At 34.5% G+C, this 27042-nt stretch overlaps 1 protein-coding gene across 1 annotated transcript in view; it reads left to right on the plus strand.

Moving 5' to 3' along the window:
* Positions 1-27042, plus strand: part of KDM7A (lysine demethylase 7A) — a 60209-nt gene that overhangs the window by 23426 nt on the left and 9741 nt on the right. Inside the window, exons 3-15 of the mRNA XM_015820318.1 lie at positions 3697-3814; positions 4611-4771; positions 5149-5290; positions 6687-6873; positions 7452-7614; positions 10157-10244; positions 12550-12656; positions 16144-16235; positions 16369-16458; positions 16941-17147; positions 18029-18153; positions 25057-25199; positions 25999-26096. Of these exons, the coding sequence (XP_015675804.1) occupies positions 3697-3814; positions 4611-4771; positions 5149-5290; positions 6687-6873; positions 7452-7614; positions 10157-10244; positions 12550-12656; positions 16144-16235; positions 16369-16458; positions 16941-17147; positions 18029-18153; positions 25057-25199; positions 25999-26096 (1721 nt within the window). The remainder of the gene's footprint in view (positions 1-3696; positions 3815-4610; positions 4772-5148; positions 5291-6686; positions 6874-7451; positions 7615-10156; positions 10245-12549; positions 12657-16143; positions 16236-16368; positions 16459-16940; positions 17148-18028; positions 18154-25056; positions 25200-25998; positions 26097-27042) is intronic.

The raw sequence follows: 27042 nt of genomic DNA on the forward strand, positions 1-27042 counted from the left end.
TTTGATGAGTATCTGAAATTGTACAGTTATTTTCTCAGATGATTTTCGTAAGAAGGAGACATTGTAACTAACCAGCAGTTATTCAGTAACTGTTAAGAATTGTAACACCCAGAGTGAGTTTCTCGAGAAGTGGACATTTTGTCATTTCTAGATACTTTGACACTTATCTTCTTGACCCATTCATTCCATCTCATTGATCAGACTGAGTCAACTGTAAAAAGATGGATTGAGAGGCATGTCAGATTCTACTTACCAAGTAAAATGGGATGAGTATGGAATGTTGCAAATACATCAGGGAACTGAAGAATAAAAAAGGGCATTGGAAGAATATCTGAAGGACAGTGAAGAAGATTTAATGAAACTAATACACCATGAAGGCTTACTGAGTACTGGAAAGTCCAAGCTGGCCTACAAGAAAGACCAGAATAACAAAATAACAGAATTGAAAGAGATCTTGGAGGTCTTCTAGTCTAACCTCCTGCTCAAGTAGAAAACCCTATACCATTTCTGACAGACAGTTGTCCAATCTCTTCTTAAAAACTTGGAGACATGTAGTTAATTGCACAGTTTCAAGTATCTTATCCATTTCTTTGGTCCTCAAAAACTCAAACTTGATCCCCCAAAATTGGGTCAGATGAAGTATAAAGTACTTTGTTTGACAATGCATCAAGTTAAGATGTCTTATAAATATATTCTAGCAAATAGCTTTGAGCTCCAACACCTTATTTGCTAGGATGGATATTTCAAGTCCCTGAATCACATAAAACAGCTACTCTGGACAGCTATATGAAAGTGCAGTGATGAAAATGAAGAACATTTTTACCACTTTTTATTGTCGTATGAAAAGCATAATAATGTACTTTGGTCCTTAGTTGATCATCTTCACAAGATATTTGCCGCTTACACTTAATCTATTTCATTTCTTGTAAATCCTCAGGAGACTGTCTAGGGTTCACAGCAGTAGTGACAGTGGCCCATCTCAGTTTACCATTCCATATTTCAATGGTTCTGTGATGTCCCAGAGCTTTTCATAAATCTTTAGGGCAGACCATCTTAGTGAGTCTCCTATATCTGCAAGCAGATAAAATGGCCATCAGTCCATAACTTATTAAAAATGGTTTGACAGTGACAAATGAAGTAATGACTATTTCCTTCTATTTTTAAATTACCATTTCCATATTCTTGTGCAAAATTGAAATTGAGCTCTGCTTCATGTGCTGGGAAAGGGACTTATTGAGATAATCCAACAATTCTGGTTATCAAATAGTGGATATTGATGAAAATACCTTTGAGAAAGAATCTATGAATCCCTGAACAAGTCTTTTTGTTGTTGTTCAGTTGCTAAGTCATGTCCAACTCTTTGCAACCCCATGGACCATAATACGCCAGGCTCCCCTGTTCTCCACTTTCTCCCAGAGTTTGCCCAAATTCATGTTCATTGTGTTGAAGATACTATCTCACCATCTCATCCTCTATCGTCCCCTTCTCCTTTTGCCTTCAATCTTTCCTGACATTAGGCATTTTCCAATGAATCATCTCTTCTCGTTAGGTGACCAAAATGTTTGAGCTTCAGCTTCAGTATTTTTCCTTCCAAAGAACAGTCAGGTTTAATTTCTTTGAGAATTGACTGAGTTGATCTACTTGCAGTCCAAGGAACTCTCAAGAGTCTTTAGGGCACCACAATTCGAAAACATAAATTATTTGGTGCTCAGCCAACTCTCACAGCCCTACATTAGTATTGAGGGAAAAATATAGCTTTGACTATATGGACCTTTGTCGGCAAGGTGATGTTTTTAGTATGCTATCTATGTTTGCCTGAACAAGTCTACTCTGGAGATAAAGTCAATATAATTTTATGTGCATAATTCATCCATCCTAATATTGCCATCTAAATCTCAAATTGAGTCACTATTCAGATACCAAAACGATATAATGCTGATTAATGTATGTTATGTTCATCTGTGCAACAGATGTATTCAAACCTACTAGGTTCTGCAGCAATAGTAATTTAGTTTATTAGTGTGACATTGTTGAAATGGTGCTTGTTATTAAATCCACTCAAATCTTTTTAGTGTAAATATTGAGCACCTTGTATGAAGTAATGATTTATCTTTTAATATATAATTTTTATGCTGTGATTATTTGTAATACTGGCTGTTAATAGATACTTTTAGCTGGGATCAGTTACCTCAGAGGCTTTGTCTTACATTTTCTGTAGTTCAGCTGCCTGTCTAAAAAACTGCCAGTGCCATTGGCTATTTTCTAAAGCGTTGGTTGAGTTTAAAGAAACAGTTGTACACATTTGGATAAAATGATATGTAGAGTTTACATACAAATATGCACACCAAAGTTTGGTAAATACAACATGGATACCAGGGCTATGGCTAAATATTTCTTTTGCAGCTGCTATTGAATATAAACTGTTTGAGCTCTTGAAGGTGTGGCATTCATCCCCATCTGCTGTGATATGCAGAAAATACTGCAGTTCACATGACAAGCTGTTAAATAAATAGGTTTACACTATGAGGACAACTTTAATTTGAAAACACTGAAAACAGTTTTCAGCTAAGACTATCTTGTAATATTGGTCTTTTATAGACTTATCCAGGCAAATGTAAATCTTTACTGCTAGGTTCCAATTACTCTGAAGTTGTGTTCACAACAGAATTTGCTCAGTATGGATTTTAAAATTAAGATTTCAAAGTTACTTTGTATAGCAAAATTTAACTAGTACATTTGAAATGCAAGTTTAAACTTTATAATACAATTCTGTTCATTGACATAATTGTAGCGATAGAATTTATCAGTTCTGAAATAATGGATGCTTTAGTGAGCAAGAAACATCTAGGTAGGATAATCAAAGCCTACGCTGAATGGTTTGCATGAATACTGCAGACTGCAAATGATTAAAAGTGTATCTCTGGAATACATTCTGGTTGGCATGGTACTGAATTTTGTCATTTAACTTTTTTTTAATGTATTATAAAGTTTCTGTTTAGGATGTTGATATAACTACAGTCATTTGAATGAAGCCATACTCAGTTTTTCTTATATCTTTAAAAATATTTCCTTTAATTCTGGATGAAGGAAAAGAGAGATTTTAATAATAATTTACTGGTGGCAGGACCTGATCTGAAATTCATTTACATTTACTGGAAGAAAACAGGGAACCTTAATTCAAATCCCTATTCAACAAGAAATATTCTCTCAGTGATCTTGAGGCAATTATATGTGCTAAAATGAACATCTTGGGGATGGTTAGAAAAAAAACAGATTGACTGATCTGACTACAGCAGGGGTAGGCAACCTTGGCTCGTTTATGATTCGTGGACTTCAACTCCCAGAATTCCTGAGCCAGCTGTGCTGGCTCAGGAATCCTGGGAGTTGAAGTCCACGAGTCATAAAACAGCCAAGGTTGCCTACCCCGGGACTACAGTACATTGAATAAAGGGTAGAATGCACATTTGTATTATGTGTCATGGTATTGCGCTTATTCTCCAAAAAGTTCAGTGTGGTGTACTATACATATTTTCTTTCCTCATTCTTTTCCCCTTCCAATGAGATCCTAGCAAAAACCCTGAGTAATTCATTACTAATAGAGAAATAGTTTTGACTAAGGTTCCAGAGAATGTCATAGCTAAATGGGATTTGATTCTCTCCTATCATAAATTGATGCTTACATTTTTCACTGTGTAGTGAAGAAGAGGAGGAACTGGCACAGACATGACTATACAGAACATGATGATGGTTCAAAGCCAGTTCAAGCTGGAACCCGAACATTTGTTAAACAGCTACGTGCGTGTTCATTCCCAAGGTAAGAACAGTTGCATTAGAAATTATGTAAGGTAGGAAAATTCAAAATTATGTGTAGTTGCTTCAAATAGTGATTCTGATCCTTTAACTATATTACTCTAGAGCAGTGATGGCGAACCTTTTAGAGACTGAGTGCCCAAACTGCAACCCAAAACCCACTTATGCATCGTCGAGTGCCGGATGGGTGTGGCCCATTGGCTGGGTGTGGCCCATTGGCTGGGCGTGGCTGCAGTGGTAACGGCAGACTGGGTGGGACTAAAAAGTTCAATCAATCAATTCCAACTTTGCAAGATCTTTTTTTTCCCCGTGAGAAGTTGAAATTGACTGATTGAACCTTTTTTTTTTTTGCACATGGTGGTGGAGGCCTAAAGCGAAAAGGTTTTATAAAACCCAGCTGAAGGCCTAGGACTGGGGCGATGGCGCGTGTGCCCACAGAGAGGGCTCTGAGTGCTGCCTCTGGCACCCGTGCCATAGGTTCGCCATCACTGCTCTAGAGGATATGAATCTCATCAGGATTTCAATGTTTATTTGAGGAAGTTAAAATTAGATATCTAATAATACTAAAGACATTCTGGAAGAATTGTTTCAGTAACATTATGATCAATTAAAGCAAGCTGCTGAAAATGATCAGATAGAATAAATGTTGGGAAGGACAGAAACTTTATATTTCACTTCAAAAAAAATTCTACTGCTGGAACATTCATTCAGTTTGTTTGAAAGAGGAATGATAGCAGTTTTTTTTTTTATTCTGTTTCTATTTTTAAAATAATATACATATATATGTACTTCCTTTCTAGTGCTGATGAAATAATTTTGAAAATGCATGGAAGCCAATTGACGCAAAGATACCTGGAAAAGCATGGTTTTGATGTTCCCATTATGGTACCTAAATTAGATGGCTTAGGTCTCAGACTCCCACCTTCTACATTTTCTGTTCTAGATGTGGAACATTATGTAGGTATGCACTGTTGGTTTGAACACGAAAGGGCGAGGAAAAGTAAATGGGTTTAATTAATATTTTTTTCCTGAAATATTTTATGGTTGTGACACTTTCTGAGAACACTTGAAGATGAATTCTCCAAAGAGTATAGCTTTAGTTTCAGTTGTAAGCTTTAAATATCATGTTTTGAGATTAATCTAATTGGAATGAATAGAATACTTAAAACATTAATGGTTCACTTATCTATATTTTCTCTTTAACAGTTTCAGGATTTTCAAAAAAATTAATTTAGTTACTTACGCATAAATTACTATATTCCCATAATCCTGAGATGTAATTTCTACAGACCTTTATTGACTGATTTATGCAGTGATTGAATTTTTTCATTTTTACAGGTGGTGATAAAGTGATTGATGTTATTGATGTGGCAAGACAAGCAGATAGCAAAATGAAGCTCCATAATTACATTAAGTATTTTACAAACCCTGAGAGACCAAAAGTATTAAATGTGATAAGCCTTGAATTCTCAGACACAAAGTGAGTATACAGTTTTCATATATGTATCTGGAACGAAAAAGGCTTATATTTTAAACTGTAGCATATAGCAATAATTGCAGATTTTCTGGATAGTTGCAATAATGAAATATAAACTTGAAAGGTGGAATATGACAGTTTGGAGATAAACGCAAATAACTGATTATGATGTATACTTAAAGCTTAGGGTTACCCTAAATAACTAAGGTTGAAAGGATGAATGAATGCAATTGCTTTTTCTTTGGAAAGGTGTTATCTATATTTTTCTTATATCTTTAATGGACTGTGGGAATGACCTTTGGGAAAGTAGAGAAGAGATACAACCTAGACAAGAGAGGCTAGATCTCCCAGTAACTTAAAGGTCAGAGAAAGAAACTTAGAAAGGATATTTCCTAACGGATGAAACAGTTAAAAGAGGTGGCAGGAAGTTTTGTACTTTCAAACTTGCAAAATTCTGTTAATGTAGCCTCAGAATAAAGTAGATTCAATTCATCTAGTAGTGTTTCCTATCTGGTTTATCTGAGAGGGCTGACAAATATATGCAAAACAAATGAAAATATTTTTAAAATGTTTGTTATAGGTTATGTTACTTTAAAAATACCCTTTATTTTTTAATTAAAAAATGAAAATGATATCTGGGTTTATGTCTCTAAATCAAATCTATTCGCAGATGCTAAGAGCTAAACATTGCAGTTCTGCATAGAGATCAACTTTTGTGGGATATTCTCTATTTTAGAAATTTCGTACTATTGCATGACTACTAATTATTTAATTTATTTAATTACTTTATTTAATTTATTTATTTAATACTATTGCATGACTTCTAATTATTTAATTTATTAATTAAGGTTTCTGATATAATTTTTTTTACCATCCAAGCAGCACGAAAAAATATTTCTTGTCATGCAATAAGGTACTGATCTTCCCAATTTGAAACTACATATACAAACACATAATAACCACGTTCCTATGAACCAATAATTTAAAATATACAAAATAGTTGATTGAATTAATCACTAATCTCTTTTTGAACATTTTAACCACTTAGAAAAACAATTCTAATTTGAAATAAAGTACCATTAACTTTGCTATATAACTATTATATTGTGTTGATATACAATAATTTAAAATTTGGATTTAGATGAAGACTTTCATTCTATTTTTTTCTTCATTCAAATCTCATTATAGTTCATACAAGTTCCATTTCAGAGAATATGTAATATAATTAAATAAGTCATATAATGGACTAATTATCTATCTTTGCTGTTAACTGTTCACTCTAAATAGCAATATGAATCAAAATATTACTAGAGGGGAAAGATTTTTCATATTTGCATATATTAAGAAATTCTTAGTCGTATTCCTATTCAAATTGCATTTTCTGTTTTGAATTTTAAAGGATGTCCGAGTTAGTGGAAGTTCCTGAAATTGCCAGAAAACTTTCATGGGTTGAAAATTACTGGCCAGATGACTCGGTCTTCCCTAAGCCTTTTGTTCAGAAGTACTGCTTAATGGGAGTTCAAGATAGCTACACAGATTTTCATATTGATTTTGGGGGCACTTCTGTTTGGTATCATGTTCTTTGGGTAAGAAAACTGTTAATTTCCTTAATGTGCAAATGTAACAAATTCTCATTATGAATGTGTTCTTTTACATATCACATTGAAACCACTTTTTCAGTAAAAGGAAAAAAGATTTGTCATATTCTTGGTGTTAATGTTGCAATTTCTAAAAAATTCCTATTGCAACAGACATATCTAAAATTCTGTTTTCTCTTTGTCATTATGGGGAACTGAATGTATATTAATGAGAAAAAAATGAATTTCAACAACTGTAGAATCAGACTGCAGCAAAACAAAACTGATTAAAGTAAAGGGGGTCTGAATACTTCCTGAATGCACTGTGTGTGTGTGTGTGTTTGTGTGAGAATAATGGTTGGAGAAAATAATGTTTCTCACTTAACTTATTGCTTGTTTTGCTATCCACAGAAAAAATTGCATAGATTTCTGATTTTGTCTAGCCAACTGGTTAGATTTGATAATGGTACTTTCCTTTTAAATAGCAATAAAATTCTATGCTTTCATTATGTTGTAGTGATATTAATGATTGTAATACAAAATTGTCGAAGATGTACAACATGTAATGAAATGTCTTCTGTGCATAGGGTGAAAAGATCTTCTACTTGATCAAACCTACTAATGATAATCTGGCAATTTATGAATCCTGGAGTTCATCTGTTACCCAGAGTGAAGTGTATTTTGGCGATAAAGTTGACAAATGTTATAAATGTGTTGTAAAGCAAGGACATACCTTATTTGTTCCAACAGGTAAAAAGTTCTTTCCCTGTCCATTAACATATCAATGTATTGGAGCTCGGTAATTAATGTTCAGACAATTTTTAATTTAGTTTAGCAATTAAGTTTAAATTTAGGAGATAGACTCAGATATTACTATGCATTTATGGAGGTAGAAGTTGAGACGGGTAAAGAACTTGAAGAAAGTTAGAAGATAGCTAAAGAATTATCTATTTGTATATTGTACATTTCCTACTACATTTTTAATAATTGTGTATTCAAACCAGTGAAAAAATTTCAACACTGCTTTTTGTTGTTCCATACTCTAATAATGTATACAATAATTATATTTATTGTAGAGTCACCTTCGGTCAGATAGGTGGCATATAAGTTTAACAAACAAACAAACAAACAAACAAATAAATAAATAACATTATTTTTTATAAAAATATATATGTATTGATTTAATTATTCCAATATCACAGAGAGAATTATTAATTCATCAAGTTAGTATAATCATTGATAACATGATAGGGCATGGGTTATATTGAATTCAATTGCCAGTATAGTTCCTGATTTGATTTGTAATACTGTTTGGCAGATGTGTTTTTCAGAAAAAAAGTTGATCTTTGAGGTTTTGAGGCAATAATGGAGATTAAATCAAAGCCTTCAATCCACATTTGCTTGTATCTGTTAGACAGAATTAATGGTGTTAATTAGTCTGTTATTTTTATTTACTTGAATTTAAATTAAATCCTTAGATTGCATCTGGTAACCAGTTTTTGGTTGCACGTACTATAAGTCTGCTGATATCCCATACCATACTCTTCCATTTTTCTTCATTGTGTGCCAGTTGCTTTGTGCATATCAGGTTTTGTCTACGTTTTCCCAGAACTTTTTGCATGTTTTTTTCCCCAATCATGCTTTGGGGGGGGGGGAGGGAAGAAGCTGATAGCTATACTTTGCAGCACATGTGGTGATTTCCAGGACAGTTTAATAAAGAATTCAGCATGGAATTATAAGTACATGTGTTCAGACCTACTAGTAGTTATCAACAGTTAAAACTCTTTTGTTTAGTGACTCTTTAAAATTACAATGGCCCTGAAAAAGTGACTTAACTACTTGTCCTTACACTTACAATCATTGCAACATTCCCATAATCTCATAATAAGAATTTGGGTGCTTGGCAACCAACATGTACTGTATGTATGATGGTTGCACCATCCCAGCAATTGAAATTCTGGTCCCAATTGTGGTCATAAATTGAGGACTACCTGTATTTTGTTTCATTAACCTCAGAAGCTGCTTTTTGTTTTCTCCTGGAACTGAAATTGTCATCATATTATTGGTCTTCTCTAAACTGAATGGGATGGCACCATTAGTAAATTATTGCCCTTATTGCTTAATTTTATTTTACAATTTCAAATTTTATTTAAAATATGTTTTATTTAAAATAAAACATTTTATTATGTATTTTACTGCATTATTGACAGCTATGGCTGTTAACTATCAAGAATCTATGGATAGCACCAGACATAAACAAAAATACTCACAAATTGAGAATGTTACTTCATACATGTCACCTAATATCACAGCTTACTTATTCAACAGGAAATCTGTCTCATCAAGCAAGGGTCTCCAACCTTGGCAACTTTAAGACTTGTGCACTTCAACTCCCAGAATTCCCAAGCCAGCCATGTTGGAGACCTCTGCTATATGAGACAGATTTCCTGTTGAATAAATAACCTGCAATACTAGTAACATATATGGAACAAAGGGAACAAAAAGCAGCTTTTGAGGTTAATGAAACAAAATACAGGTAGTCCTCAATTTATGACCACAATTGGAACCAGAATTTCCATTGCTAAGCAAGGCGGCTCTTAAGTGAGTTGACCCCTGTCTCCAATCTTGGGAACTCCAAACTTGAAGTTGCCAAAGTTGGAGATCCCTGTCATACAGGGTAAAATATTTGTAACTGTATAAGCAAGGAGATTTATGAAAGGATACAAATTGATGAAATATTTCAGTTATATTCAGTAGTCTAACAGCTTTTTAAGTTTTGAGATAAAACTAGATAGGAAAATGAAAGTTGGCTTTCAAACAGATACTTCATTTATGGCAGGAAGAGTTGTTTAGTATTTATTTATTTATTTATTTACATTAGATGTTTATCCCACCTTTATTACTTTATAAGTTACTCAAGGTGGCAAATGTACTGAACACTCCTTCCACCTCCTATTTTTCCTACAACAACCTCCCTGTGAGGTGGTTTGAGAGAGAATGACTGGCCCAAAGTCACCCAGCTGGTTTTCATGACTAAGGCAGGACTTGAATTCACAATCTACCAGTTTCTGGCTGTTGATTTTATTTTTGAGATTTTTGGTTATGCTTTTGATCAAGCAGACCTGTACTGCACAACTGAAAGTTATTGATATGTTGATAGTCCAATAAGATAATAGTAATTTGATGATAAAACTTTGATTTGAACAATATGTGGGTTGTTAAAATAACTTGCCTCTCTAATGCTTTTGGGAACACAATATTGTGGATATATAGGTTTAACTTTTTGTTTCAGGATGGATTCATGCTGTACTCACTTCTCAGGACTGTATGGCTTTTGGAGGAAACTTCTTGCACAACCTCAATATTGGCATGCAGCTCAGGTTAGACTTGGAATTCCCTCTTTTATCCAACTATTTTTTTTTCTACAGATGTAAACACATGTCTTTGTTAAATTGGTCTTAAATCATTTTCTGATCTTATGAAGACAACATGCTGATATTTTGCAAAGAATACAGGGATTATCATAATCTGATGATCTCCAGATAAAATGAATAGATTGTTCTGAATTGCTTGCCTCTTCTAACAAAATTACATTAAAAACAGAAATTGGCTAAACAAGTATGAATATCCTGGGGTGCTGATGCTAACACCCTATGAACAACAGCCTTGACTTTGGTTTATTCCACAGTTGAATTTTGTGCCAGCATATGGCTTAACAGCGCCCACACCCAAATGGTCGATGTCCAACTCCACCAGACAATGCGTATTATCTCTGGCACATTGCATCCCACTCCTATGCAATGGTTACCAATACTTAGCAATGTAATACTTCCCCACTTTAGAAGAAAAAAACCCCCTCTCATTTGGCTATGGTCAAGAATGTTGAACAACAGGGCCCTCCTTATTCACCAGGACAATGCACAGCCCATCACAATCTTGAAATCTTATAGGCCAACATGGAAAACAACTATTCATTTAACATCTACACAGCTTAACCCTGAGAATGCCTGGAGAGAGGAATGGTCCAAGGTATCTTCTTGTGGCCTGATCATTAGTGATCCCTCTATCCAGCCACCTGGTTTTGACCTGCCTTGTTCTGTCTGGTCGAAATTGAACAGAATTAGGTGGGATACTGGAAGAAATGCCTCTGCCCTGTATCAGTGGGGATGGAAGGATTCCTCTTGTTGCAATTGTGATGCTAACATGTAAACTATTTAACATATTGGGCAAGATTGCCCCACGACATGTAATAATAATAGTAAAGTTGGAAGGGACCTTGGAGGTCATCTAGTCCAACCCCTGCTCAGGCAGGAAACCTTATACCATTTCGAACAAATGGCTGTCCAGTCTCTTCTTAAAAACTTCCAGTGTTGGAGCATTCACCGCTTCTGGAGGCAGGTTGTTCCACTGGTTAATTGTTCTAACTGTCAGGAAGTTTCTCCTTAATTCTAAGTTGCTTCTCTCCTTGATTAGTTTCCACCCGTTGTGTGTTCTATAGTTCCCTAGAAAACCCACATGAAACAACACTTGAGGCAATCACCTGCATAGCTGAATTGGACATCCAGTTATGAGGCCACTGCCCTACCTCTATAAAACTATGAATATATGTTACTTCTCTTCTGTCATGTTCTCAACATACACTAAAAATAATAAATAATAGAGTTACTGAAAATATTATTTAAGTTATTGATAGTCCTACACTTATGACTAAGGATAATCCTTCACTTATGACTAAAATTGGGCCTAGAATCTTGGTTGTCAAGTGAAGTGGCTATTAAGTGAGATGCCACATGATCACTTCACTCAAGAATCACAATCCAAATTCTCCCAGTTGCGGTTGTTAAACTGGCTGTTGGGGAAAGGGGCCTGGATTTTCCAGGCTTCGTGGGGCAGGGAGAGGACCTGGACTTCCAAGCATACCTGGGAGACTTGGGCCCTCTTTCTGCCCCTTCCCTCCAGGGGTAATGATCACAAGAACACTAGTATTTGGTAGTGTTTTCTCCTCCTACGAAGCCTTTCAGAAGATTTCCAGAGGGGTCGGGAAATACTAGTAAATATCAGCATTCTGATCCATTCCTCCATGCGGGACAATTTCCCTCCCTACATGGAGGAGAGGGGACATCCCCTAGTGTACTGGGAAAATGGATTCTCCTTGCAACCTTCCCTACCAACTTCCCCATTGACTTTCTGGGGAACCTGGCAGAGTAGATAGCATATGGCAATCATATGATTTCAAGGCACTTAGTCAATAAGTCATAAATGTGAACAGGTTCCCAAGCACCCAAAATAATCATGTGATTGGGGGAGGCGGGGTGGCACCCCCACCTCCCCCAATCACATGATTATTTTGTCTAGAAATGCTTCATGGGCATTAAAGCACTTCTGGGGCTGTTGTGACTGTCATTAAATCATTGGTCAACAGGCAAGGACTACTAATAGCAAACATCTGTCTCTTTAACAGTTCATGGAATTTATAAAAACATACTTCATATATCTGAATGCAGTGGATGGAACTCTTAATCTTAGAATATGAAAAATAATTCTCAAGTGGGCTTTGGTACACTTCACCAGGAATTTTATTAAATTTTGGTTGTTACGGTATATTTTATTTTGCTACATATCATGAACAAATTGAGCAATAATTGCATATTCATATAAAATAATCCTTCTGAATCATTTATTTAGGTGTTATGAAATGGAGAAAAGACTAAAAACTCCAGATCTTTTCAAATTCCCTTTCTTTGAAGCCATCTGTTGGTTTGTGGCCAAAAACTTAATGGAAACTTTGAAAGGTAACTAATTTAATATTTTAAGAAGGATTTGAAAATAGGCTTTTTTACGAGGATTTGGTGGGTGTGTAAGCACATCATAGTCAGAGAAGCAAGTTGTTTATACTTTACAATTAAGAAAAATCAAGGTAACCAGTTTATATAGTTTTAAAATATTATGCAAGCTATACTAATTTAAATGTTTGCACTTGAACAATAGTAGCAACCCTTCACATATCATCCTTTGCACTTGAATTCAAAGGCTTTGATGAAGTAAATGCATATTCCCCCTTTGGGATAGGTCTTCAAATAATGATGCCAAGTACAGTTTTATGGATATGAAAATAAGTATTTTCCCACTCTAAAAGGATTGCTGTTTAACTTCCACTATTTTTTCTTAAGTACCTACTCATTTTCATCTCATCTACACCATTCTTTTTTCTGGAAGGATTGATTATGCTATTATTATGTTGTAAATCCTGATCTCCAAGCATGCCAGGTAACAGTTTGGTTAGCATAATGATTCACAGTGAAGATACTCTGTGGAATAGCTATCCCTGCTGATTATCCTACCATGCACAATTTTAGTGATTTCTACACCCATAGTGCTGGCACAGATGGCTGCACAGATGGCTTCCCATAGCTGCAGGATTGCCCATGCATGATTTAGTGTTCTAGCCAATCTCTTTGGCTTTCCCATGTTGATGATAGTAATAATAATAAACCTTGGCATGGTCATGGACTTGTGTGCACTGAGGAAGATGAGAGCTATGCCAGAAGTTCAACTATTCTGGACAGGTCTCTTGAGAGTCAGACAAAGAGTGTCTCTCCCATAAACAATATCGTGAGATGTAATTTACAGAAACTCATACCAGCTCAGTTGTCACTTAGGTCAACAAACTGTGCTAGGTGTTAAAGTTCCTGGACATTTGGATAGGTTGCAGGACTCAAGACTGTTGGCTGAGCAACTAGGGCCAGCAGCTGCAGAACTATTAGAAGGAAAGACGTTTACCTGTCACAAACATACAAAGATAGAAAACAAAGAAATAATGATCTGTTATTATAGATCAAATCCACCAAGATGAAAATACTTGAAATGAATGCACCAGTTCTGTGAAGAGCAATATCCAGAATCTGAAGTAATAAAACAGGCTAGCAGATCAGCATTGATTTATAATATAAAATAAAATATTCACGGAAGCAGAATTGGAAGAATTGCAAAGGTCTCCAGAGGATAAAGAAACCAAAGCGTTGCAAGAAGCAGCTCAGACTATAGAGGCAAACCAGGGGAAGTTGACTGTAGAGGAAGCCAGCACAGCAATTTAATTGTTTTCGTTCCAACTCCTCTCCTCTGCCTCAGAAAGAACAGAGCCTTCTGATTAAAGAAGTAGAAAAATTGAAACTGTCCAAACAGCAGAGGAACAAAAAATCAATTCCTAATTGACAAGATGATTCTGGAAAACTGCAAGAAAAGGAAGACCAACTTGAATGTGGCATAGATTGATTTAAGAAGGCATTCAACTCCCTGACACATGATTGGGTAATCAAGTATTTTGAAATAACAGTAGAAACATTAGAAGATTTATACAAAGATAGATGGCACAATGGAAAACATGGTTCCTGGTCAATAGTGATAGATTGGGAGGGGTTAAGATCAAGCGAGGAATCTTTCAAGGAGACTCACTATCACTACTACTGTTTGTCATTGCACTGATTACTTTGTCAACAATACTGAATAACTCTAGGCCATGGCTATCAAACATCAAAACATCTGCAGGTTAGCCCATCTCCTTTACATGGACAATCTGAAACTGTATGGTAAAACATTGTCTGAAATAAAATTGCTGCTCAATACTGTCCATATAAATAGCCAAGATATTATAGTGGAGGTTCGACTGGACAAATGTGCCAGGCACACTATCAAATGGAGAAAAATAGTAAAATCTAAAGGAATCAAGATGCCCTGTGGAAATGTCAAGATCTGAATGAAGATGATCACTACAAAACATACCAGTATCTTACAATGGTATCTTAACTGTCCTAGATCCTTGGGAAGGTTCTGATAGTTAAAAGTGCATTCAGAATTATCTGGTAGGCTATGTAAATAAAATCAACAACAATAATAATATAGTTCAAATTGTAAATGTATGTATCACAAATTCAAGTTGCTGAGAAAAAGTAAGGATATCTGGTTTGTTTCATGATGATAAATAACAATATAGCAGTAGTGTGGGTAAATGCAAAATAAATTGATCATCACAAAGGAACATTAATAGAAAGTTTTGTATCAAATTTACTTCTAAACCAAAATTGTTTAGTACTATGATGTGGAAGAGATACTCTTGTGAGCATGCAAATTTCTAAACAATGAATCTGGCTACCATCTGTTCTTCAGAACTGAACAAGGCAGACATGCCCAATTTAAGTTCAATTTAAAAACCAAATTGAGAAGCATTTTCATTTGCAGGTGAAACAAATTGGCCCTATGTCAAAGAACTGGAATCTTCTGAGAATAGGGGCTCATTCATATCAGTAGCGTTATCTAACTAATAAAATGGAACATCTGTATTTACTCATTGCTGTAATTTCTGGAGAGCTAACTATTAGTTGCATAAAAAAAACAGAATTTTATGGTATATTAATTAATTTACATCAGCTTTTATGGACTATATACACTGTATAAGATGCAGATAGAACTACAAATGCAGTTATGGTTTAATTGATTTTTCTTTTAAGGTGCCACAAATAATCCTTCAGTATTGTTTGCATTATCAAAGTAAAACAGTTATCAACTTTTCTCCTTATGACAGTCTTGAATCATTGGATAATAAGGCAAACTAGATCATTTATATATTGATACTAAGCTATCATGTAGTTTTTTTTAGAATGTTTTAGTGCCTAATTCTTCTAATGTTGACTCTTGCAAATGTGCCGATTTGTTATTGTTTATTTTTAATCTGTGTTGATAAGAAAACAACAAGACAGGAATTCTGTTTGGGGTATAATAATAAATAGGTGTAATTGTAACACAATAGTCATTTAACACTGTGTATACAGTACAAGCCCTGCATCAGTTTATCATTACATGGAAAATGGAAATAAAATTTAATGGCTATATATAGTCTGAAAATTTCACAGAGGTACCTCACTTCTAAAGCATGCAGTTCTGGAATATCCTGTTTAAAGCAATTGAGAAGAAAAGGAATTGCTGTTCAGTTTTTAAGATTTGGAAACTCTGTAATATAAATGCATTTATTAGAAGTAAACAAACGTTGTTCTCGAGACAGGAAGGAGACATCAAACTTCCTATGAATTACGAAATTAACGTCATGTAAAGACCAAAATGAGGTACAACATTAATCGGACGTAACCACATCTTTTCAGGGTAAAATAAAAGTATTATTAAAATTTATAAACCCAGTTTATTTACCAATGGCTGAGATACAGTAGATACTGCTTTATGGATCATTATTGAAACAATATTAATCTAAACTTAAATTCTCATTTCTAGAGCTGAAAGAAGATGGTTTTCAGCCCCAAACATTCTTAATACAAGGAGTGAAAGCTTTACTTACTGCTTTAAAACTATGGATGAAAAAAGATGTAAGTTTTATTTTTAAAAATGCAGTAACATTTTTGTTTTTCATAATGCAGTAGCATTTTGTAGAAATGTATGACTGTATCATTTTTCATTTATATTTAGAATTTAGCTGATTTTCTTTTCTTTTTCTTACAGCTTGTAACAGAACATGCCTTTGAAATTCCAGACAATATTAGGCCTGGACAGCTAATTAAGCAACTTTCTAAAGTAATTCGCTCTGTAGAGGTATGAATAAAAGACATTTAATTGTGATGGTGGAAATTTGCATCATTTTACAGGGAAACAATTAGGGTGGGACTGGATAATGGTTTGAATCAAATGGAAATTAGTTTGATGAGCTGGATTGTTAAAATTTCTATTATTTCATACTGCATACCGTCTAAAATGCTGTTTTACAAGAAGACACATTACAATAGGGATATCCTTTTGGCATCCAAAGGCTGCATTTGGGATGAGACAAGAGTTATATCGGGAAAGATATGATACAAGATGTGCAGGATATTTTCCTCTGGATTTTCAAGGGCTCCACAATTGTATCTTGTTCTTCCTCTCGGAGCACTGCTGCTGTAATGATTGTCCAGTCTTACAGTGAAAGAAGAGGAAGGAATAGCCCTTTCCAATATCTTTTCCTTCTTATCTTGGTACATCATTATCTGAATGTGAAATTATAAAATAATCCATTCTAAATGGCTTTATTTTACTTAAAGGAAGAGAACAACAAACCAACAAAAACTCAGGGAACTGGTGTGTGTCAAGTTTCACGGTCATCAAGTGAGTTGGCCTCCATTCATCATTCCAGAAGAAAAGCAAGGAAGCTACGAGATCAGTCTATCAAGACACCTTCTAATCTGGACATTCTGGAGCTCCACACAAGGGCAGTTCTTAAGAGATTAGAAATGTCCCCATGGGAAGAGGCAAGTATTACAAGTTATACAAATAAAGTACAAAAAGGCTGGGTACAAAATACAAAATGTTTGTAATTTGCTTTTGCTAAAATATTGTGTGCTTACATAATATATCAGCTCAAAAAATTTAGCAAATGTAGATTAAAAGAAATATAAGAGTTTAGTATTAAAGATTAAGTTTCCAGCTCCAACTCTCTCAATCTGATAACTCAGTATACCATCACCGTTTCATATTATTGCTTGCCATTAGGATGCTAAGAAAATTATGAAAGACTTTGATGTCTAGATCAATTTTTCCTATGGTAATATATTCTGTATGTGAGTTCTAAAAGTTGTTTTTATAGTCCCACATTGTGCAATAATGCTAGAAGTCATCAATTACTTGTCTTAGCTAACTTCTTGACATGTTTTATTTCTTTATTTCATGTCCATATCAAACCTTAAACTGCCAAAATGAGGCCACCTTTTTGGCTTTTATCATTGGCCAGAAACAAATCACTTTTGGTGCATTCTAGTAATCAACAGACCAACAAATGGGCCGGACTCTGTGCTTCTCCACATTCGCACAGCATGTTGCTATCTGCCAGCATCCTCCACTTGAGCATATTGGTCTTACCTCAACCTATTCAATATCCTTCTTGACATATTGATGCAATATGTATAATTATGTGTGCTAAGCTTCATTAGTCCAAAGAATGGAAGTAGGTTCAAGTATTATAAAGTACAGAATTTAGTAATTTCCTGTTTGTGCATAATAATTTGTACATATAAACCTGTGTTATAGTTATTAATAATGCATTTTTTCTTCTTTTGCTTATAGATAAAGTTTGCATCACCACTAATGTGAATTACACAGAGCTTTTTAAAATGGAATCTTTTTTTTGCTTTAGGACACAGCAAATTATAAATTGAATGGGAGGTTTAACAAGCCACTTCAACCATCTTCCACTGTTCCAGAATGGAGAACAAAAGACAATGATTTACGGCTTTTGTTGTCAAATGGAAGAATAATTAGGTACCAAACAAATGTTACATGACTTTTGCTTTATTGAATTTTGCTAATTCTGTTCACTTTTTAATTGATTGATTGAGGCTGAGAAATGATATAATTGTATGTAAGTTTTTAAAAGGTAAGAATTTAGGACAGGAAATGTGTTGTTAACTTGTAAGGTCAGATTCAGGTTTGTGCAGGCTCCTGGCTTCTCTATTAATGAACTTTGGCATGGAATAGCAATAGCACTTAGACTTATATACCGCTTCACAGGGCTTTGCAGCCCTCTCTAAGCAGTTTACAGAGTCAGCATATTGCCCCCAACAATCTGGGTCCTCATTTTACTGGAAGGATGGAAGGCCGAATCAACCTTAAGCCGGTGAGACTCGAACAGCTGGCAGCCAACAGTCAGAGAAGTAGCCTGCAGTACTGCATTCTAACCACTGCACCACCAATAACACTCCAGGAAGTACTGTGCAGGTTTGGTTATAAAAGGAAAGCTAAATCCAGCTAGTTTAAGCTCTATGGAGTGCTGTGTTTGGAAAAAAACACCTAAGTAAAGGCTCTGATAGCTACTCAGTATACCAAGTGTTAATAGTAATGTTACTGATATGGTAGTGCTTTAAAGTGATTTAAAAGGACTTAAATCAACCTTTTATAAAAGAAAAAAAATCCCTAACAATTCTGCATTCTCTTCAGAAATTCATCAGTAAAAACATAGTATGATCAGATACAGGAGAAAAATATTTAAATTGATTTTTAGTTTATAGTATTTATAGTGAACGTTAGATATCACTCTTTTAAAAGATGAGAAAATAACAAAGGGAAAACTCCAATGGATATCCTTTACAACAGAATATTTTGTGACAGAGATGAACGGCGGCCCTTCAGAGATCCAAGTCTATACACAGCAGACAGTGAAGATGAGGATGAGAAGAAAATAACTATTATGACAGAAGAGCCGAAGTCCCAGGAGGCAGATGGCCATGCGGATACACAGAAACCACTGAATAGTATGTCTATTTTTTTCTTGAATTAGTAATTCATACTTTTTCTTCCTCTATTTTTATATATCCAGTTGCTATATATATTATTGATGGATGTGACTTCATCATCAGGCTAGCTTCACTGCCATTGACAATGCCACAAAAGAAAGGGGGATAACTTTTTAGTACTTTTTCACATATTAAACGGGAACATTAATTCTTTCATATACCAAATAGAGAAACACTGATTTTGTTATATCTGACATATATTTTTTTTACATACGCTGAGCAAGACTGTCCATATATTTATTAGAAATATACTGTACTAAATGCTGCAAAGATTTTAAAGGAGCTATTTTGGATTTTTATATTTAGATTATTTAGGATTTTAAAACAATTTAATATTTATTCTCATTCTACTACTAAAATGGGTACCAACAGCGAAAACCAAGTCAGAAGAATTCTAAACACAAATCAGTAGAGTTTAAAATCCATTAGAACTTTAGCAACATTAGATTTTTACATTCTACCTAAACCTAGACAGAGACGGTGTTTCTAAATACTAACTCATCTAGATGTGTGAATTCATTCATATGTGGGGAAATGGATCTGAGTTTGAACTTATGAGAATGGAGCAAGAGAAAATTCTAAAAGAAATTTAAGTACTGCAGTTTATTAGTATTCTGGGCTTTACAAGGTGATCCCAAATTCTGTTTGCTTCTAAGCATTGAACTTTTGTGGGATTAAAAGATTGGCAGAAAAAAGAAAATATAAGATAATGTATGTATATAATGAAAAATCTAATGTCCCTCTTTTTCTTTCTAGTGTTTTTTGAAAGTGTGAAATCAGAACTCAGGAATGGCAGCTCAGAATATTCTGATATTTCTGATTCAGAAGAATCTGAACCTGATTGCACTAACCAGGTAAATAACATGTTTCAGAATAGTAATCAATGAAGAATTATATTTTTAATATCCAAAGAACATTTAGTTTGAAATGAAGTATGGAAAAAATAGTGAAGATTACTTCTATGTATGACTAAAAAAATAGAGATTGGCTAAAAGATGAGTGAGTTAGACTGAATACAATATATACAATATTAGGAGTTTTACAAAATAATCCTTTTTTTTTTTCCCCTGAGTCTAAGCTTCTGCTTCCACCCCCCCCCCTGTAAATGGTTTCCTTCCTGTTCAAATGTTCTTGATTCTTGATTGATCATAACATATGACCATGATTTAAAATATGAGTAATCCATAGTGAATAACAATTGAGGGTCTTTACAGTAGTGGGTGGATATTCTCTTTAATTAAGTCCATTCAAACCAAGTGCAAGTTATTCCACCCCCAATTGTTATTCAATATGGCTTAGTCATGTACATGGGGATATTTTCATTTTCTTTTCCATCATACTTGACCTTTATATTCATTTATTTAAATTTAGGATTGCAGCTTCAAATTGACTAAACAGTTCACAATATATTAAACAATACAAATATAAAACAAAAACAGAATGCTATTCAATCTCTCACTGCAAAAACATAGGCAAAAATACATCTAACAAAGGAATCTATCCATCTTAACTCAAGACTTGGGAGAAGTTTTTCAAGATCTTATGAAATGCTAACAAGCCATATGGATTTCAGGGGAGATCTCAAAGCAGAGGGTAAATGCTGTGACAGAGAAGGCATGCTTCCTAGGGCTTGATAAACAGCACTATTTAACTGAAGAGGTCTGGAGCATGTCTAGTCTATCAGCATCAACTGACCAGGCAGAAACTATAGGAGATAGGTGGTCCCTCAAATAACCTGGCCCTTTGCCACGTAGGGCTTTATATGTCCTATCTGTAGGATTAGTACCTGTAATCGCATCTGGACTCATAGAGGCAACCAGTGCAATTTAAAAAGATGTGTCACATGGGAATACTATTGCTGTCTGTGCTATTGAATTCTGGACCTATTGGAACTTTTGAGTTGGTTTCAAGGGCAGCTTCATATAGAGTATATTGTAGTAGTCAGGTCACGAGATGATTAGAGCATGAACAATTGACCTAAGGGTCTCCTGATCAAAGAAGAGCAGAACTGGTACACCAAATGAAACTGGGAAAAGGCCCTCTAGGCCAGAGGTCCCCAATCCCCGGCCTGTGGACCAGCACCGGTCCGCAGCATGATAGGAACTGGGCTGTGCAAACAAGCAAAGCCCCATCTACAGGATGTAGGGAGCACATGAAACCATGTCCCTTCTGCTCTGTGGCAAAACCCTTCTTCACGGGAATTGGTCCCTGGTGCCCAAAAGACTGGGGACCACTGCTCTAGGCCACAGCTGTCACCTGTTTGATCAAGAACTGTGAGTTCAAGAAAATTCTTAAATTGCGGACTACTCTTGAATGGTTGTTCCAGATAACTGTTAAAGCTAGGATTTCACACTAAGGCATTTCAGCAATCTATTCACATTTATTACAGTATTATTTGAGTGAAAAAAACTGTTACCTATCTTTCTGGTGATTCTTAACTATAGTTTTAAATCACTGATTATATTTAGTCAGTGGAATGCTTAAATAATTTTCTCTCCCTCCAGCAAAAGGATTCCTCACTAGAGGAATCAGAAAGCTCAGGAGATGATGAAAAACAAGAAGTAACTTCAAATTTTAAAGAGGAAAATAAAGTAACAAAGGACCTGTTTCAAATCACAGAGAAGCCATCTAGAAATGAAAATGCAAATAAAACGTGAGTAATTGCATAGGAGATCTATAGTATAAAAATTATTGGAGATAATTGGAACAAAATGACCTTNAACCTTTGAGACATTATATTTACGTAAATAATCTTCATTTGTTTGCAACAAGAGCTCTGTCCTTCCTCTGTAGTTTGAAGGATACTTAATGCTTTAATTGCAGTACATTTCTGGTTTTACTCCATGTTGTAATTAGCCTGCATTGGTGTAGAAAAGTCCCATTTTATTTTCATAATAATTTTAAATATTTGGGTCAAATATTACCAATGGCTGAGATACAGTAGATACTGCTTGATGGATCATTATTGAAACAATATTAATCTAAACTTAAATTCTCATTTCTAGAGCTGAAAGAAGATGGTTTTCAGCCCCAAACATTCTTAATACAAGGAGTGAAAGCTTTACTTACTGCTTTAAAACTATGGATGAAAAAAGATGTAAGTTTTATTTTTAAAAATGCAGTAGCATTTTTGTTTTTCATAATGCAGTAGCATTTTGTAGAAATGTATGACTGTATCATTTTTCATTTATATTTAGAATTTAGCTGATTTTCTTTTCTTTTTCTTACAGCTTGTAACAGAACATGCCTTTGAAATTCCAGACAATATTAGGCCTGGACAGCTAATTAAGCAACTTTCTAAAGTAATTCGCTCTGTAGAGGTATGAATAAAAGACATTTAATTGTGATGGTGGAAATTTGCATCATTTTACAGGGAAACAATTAGGGTGGGACTGGATAATGGTTTGAATCAAATGGAAATTAGTTTGATGAGCTGGATTGTTAAATTTTCTATTATTTCATACTGCATACCATCTAAAATGCTGTTTTACAAGAAGACACATTACAATAGGGATATCCTTTTGGCATCCAAAGGCTGCATTTGGGATGAGACAAGAGTTATACCGGGAAAGATATGATACAAGATGTGCAGGATATTTTCCTCTGGATTTTCAAGGGCTCCACAATTGTATCTTGTCCTTCCTCTCGGAGCACTGCTGCTGTAATGATTGTCCAGTCTTACAGTGAAAGAAGAGGAAGGAATAGCCCTTTCCAATATCTTTTCCTTCTTATCTTGGTACATCATTAACTGAATGTGAAATTATAAAATAATCCATTCTAAATGGCTTTATTTTACTTAAAGGAAGAGAACAACAAACCAACAAAAACTCAGGGAACTGGTGTGTGTCAAGTTTCACGATCATCAAGTGAGTTGGCCTCCATTCATCATTCCAGAAGAAAAGCAAGGAAGCTACGAGATCAGTCTATCAAGACACCTTCTAATCTGGACATTCTGGAGCTCCACACAAGGGCAGTTCTTAAGAGATTAGAAATGTCCCCATGGGAAGAGGCAAGTATTACAAGTTATACAAATAAAGTAAAAAAAGGCTGGGTACAAAATACAAAATGTTTGTAATTTACTTTTGCTAAAATATTGTGTGCTTACATAATATATCAGCTCAAAAAATTTAGCAAATGTAGGTTAAAAGAAATATAAGAGTTTAGTATTAAAGATTAAGTTTCCAGCTCCAACTCTCTCAATCTGATAACTCAGTATACCATCACCGTTTCATATTATTGCTTACCATTAGGATGCTAAGAAAATTATGAAAGACTTTGATGTCTAGATCAATTTTTCCTATGGTAATATATTCTGTATGTGAGTTCTAAAAGTTGTTTTTATAGTCCCACATTGTGCAATAATGCTAGAAGTCATCAATTACTTGTTTTAGCTAACTTCTTGACATGTTTTATTTCTTTATTTCATGTCCATATCAAACCTTAAACTGCCAAAATGAGGCCACCTTTTTGGCTTTTATCATTGGCCAGAAACAAATCACGTTTGGTGCATTCTAGTAATCAACAGACCAACAAATGGGCCGGACTCTGTGCTTCTCCACATTCGCACAGCGTGTTGCTATCTGCCAGCATCCTCCACTTGAGCATATTGGTCTTACCTCAACCTATTCAATATCCTTCTTGACATATTGATGCAATATGTATAATTATGTGTGCTAAGCTTCATTAGTCCAAAGAATGGAAGTAGGTTCAAGTATTATAAAGTACAGAATTTAGTAATTTCCTGTTTGTGCATAATAATTTGTACATATAAACCTGTGTTATAGTTATTAATAATGCATTTTTCTTCTTTTGCTTATAGATAAAGTTTGCATCACCACTAATGTGAATTACACAGAGCTTTTTAAAATGGAATCTTTTTTTTTGCTTTAGGACACAGCAAATTATAAATTGAATGGGAGGTTTAACAAGCCACTTCAACCATCTTCCACTGTTCCAGAATGGAGAACAAAAGACAATGATTTACGGCTTTTGTTGTCAAATGGAAGAATAATTAGGTACCAAACAAATGTTACATGACTTTTGCTTTATTGAATTTTGCTAATTCGGTTCACCTTTTAATTGATTGATTGAGGCTGAGAAATGATATAATTGTATGTCAGTTTTTAAAAGGTAAGAATTTAGGACAGGAAATGTGTTGTTAACTTGTAAGGCCAGATTCAGGTTTGTGCAGGCTCCTGGCTTCTCTATTAATGAACTTTGGCATGGAATAGCAATAGCACTTAGACTTATATACCGCTTCACAGGGCATTGCAGCCCTCTCTAAGCAGTTTACAGAGTCAGCATATTGCCCCCAACAATCTGGGTCCTCATTTTACTGACCTCGGAAGGATGGAAGGCCGAATCAACCTTAAGCCGGTGAGACTCGAATTGCTGGCAGCCAACAGTCAAAGAAGTAGCCTGCAGTACTGCATTCTAACCACTGACTGCACCACCAATAACACTCCAGGAAGTACTGTGCAGGTTTGGTTATAAAAGGAAAACTAAATCCAGCTAGTTTATGCTGTATGGAGTGCTGTGTTTGGAAAAAAACACATAAGTAAAGGCTCTGATAGCTACTCAGTATACCAAGTGTTAATAGTAATGTTACTGATATAGTAGTGCTTTAAAGTGATTTAAAAGGACTTAAATCAACCTTTTATAAAGGAAAAAAAAATCCCTAACAATTCTGCATTCTCTTCAGAAATTCATCAGTAAAAACATAGTATGACCAGATACAGGAGAAAAATATTTAAATTGATTTTTAGTTTGTAGTATTTATAGTGAACGTTAGATATCACTCTTTTAAAAGATGAGAAAATAACAAAGGGAAAACTCCAATGGATATCCTTTACAACAGAATATTTTGTGACAGAGATGAACGGCGGCCCTTCAGAGATCCAAGTCTATACACAGCAGACAGTGAAGATGAGGATGAGAAGAAAAGAACTATTATGACAGAAGAGCCGAAGTCCCAGGAGGCAGATGGCCATGCGGATACACAGAAACCACTGAACAGTATGTCTATTTTTTTCTTGAATTAGTAATTCATACTTTTTCTTCCTCTATTTTTATATATCTAGTTGCTATATATATTATTGATGGATGTGACTTCATCATCAGGCTAGCTTCACTGCCATTGACAATGCCACAAAAGAAAGGGGGATAACTTTTTAGTACTTTTTCACATATTAAACGTGAACATTAATTCTTTCATATACCAAATAGAGAAACACTGATTTTGTTATATCTGACATATTTTTTTTTTACATACGCTGAGCAAGACTGTCCATATATTTATTAGAAATATACTGTACTAAATGCTGCAAAGATTTTAATGGAGCTATTTTGGATTTTTATATTTAGATTATTTAGGATTTTAAAACAATTTAATATTTATTCTCATTCTACTACTAAAATGGGTACCAACAGCGAAAACCAAGTCAGAAGAATTCTAAACACAAATCAGTAGAGTTTAAAATCCATTAGAACTTTAGCAACATTAGATTTTTACATTCTACCTAAACCTAGACAGAGATGGTGTTTCTAAATACTAACTCATCTAGATGTGTGAATTCATTCATATGTGGGGGAATAGATCTGAGTTTGAACTTATGAGAATGGAGCAAGAGAGAAAATTCTAAAAGAAATTTAAGTACTGCAGTTTATTAGTATTCTGGGCTTTACAAGGTGATCCCAAATGCTGTTTGCTTCTAAGCATTGAACCTTTGTGGGATTAAAAGATTGGCAGAAAAAGAAAATATAAGATAATGTATGTATATAATGAAAAATCTAATGTCCCTCTTTTTCTTTCTAGTGTTTTTTGAAAGTGTGAAATCAGAACTCAGGAATGGCAGCTCAGAATATTCTGATATTTCTGATTCAGAAGAATCTGAACCTGATTGCACTAACCAGGTAAATAACATGTTTCAGAATAGTAATCAATGAAGAATTATATTTTTAATATCCAAAGAACATTTAGTTTGAAATGAAGTATGGAAAAAATAGTGAAGATTACTTCTATGTATGACTAAAAAAATAGAGATTAGCTAAAAGATGAGTGAGTTAGACTGAATACAATATATACAATATTAGGAGTTTTACAAAATAATCCTTGTTTTTTTTCCCCTGAGTCTAAGCTTCTGCTTCCCCCCCCCCCTGTAAATCGTTTCCTTCCTGTTCAAATGTTCTTGATTCTTGATTGATCATAATATATGACCATGATTTAAAATATGAGTAATCCATAGTGAATAACAATTGAGGGTCTTTACAGTAGTGGGTGGATATTCTCTTTAATTAAGTCCATTCAAACCAAGTGCAAGTTACTCCACCTCCCAATTGTTATTCAATATGGCTTAGTCATGTACATGGGGATATTTTCATTTTCTTTTCCATCATACTTGACCTTTATATTCATTTATTTAAATTTAGGATTGCAGCTTCAAATTGACTAAACAGTTCACAATATATTAAGCAATACAAATATAAAACAAAAACAGAATGCTATTCAATCTCTCACTGCAAAAACATAGGCAAAAATACATCTAACAAAGGAATCTCTCCATCTTTTTTTTTTTTTTTCCAATATAAATTTTTTTATTGTTTTCATCATTAAAAAAAAAGACATCACAGGTATTACACAATGTTATATCCCATCCCCCCGGACTTCCCAAACCACACCTAGGCTAATGTTCAGATATAAGTAAACAAATATTAATATCTCTAACTCCAAACTCTAAACTTAAGCAATCCATCTCTTCCGTATTAATAAAAATTATTCATTTAATTAATTCTTCAAATACGCCAAAATCTTTACCATTTCAGCAAGATACTTTAACACCATCCCTTACTTATGCAAAAA

The sequence above is a fragment of the Protobothrops mucrosquamatus genome, unplaced genomic scaffold (genome assembly GCF_001527695.2).
Source record: "Protobothrops mucrosquamatus isolate PMUCROS unplaced genomic scaffold, P.Mucros_1.0 scaffold1120, whole genome shotgun sequence".
Taxonomy (NCBI): Eukaryota; Metazoa; Chordata; class Lepidosauria; order Squamata; family Viperidae; genus Protobothrops; species Protobothrops mucrosquamatus.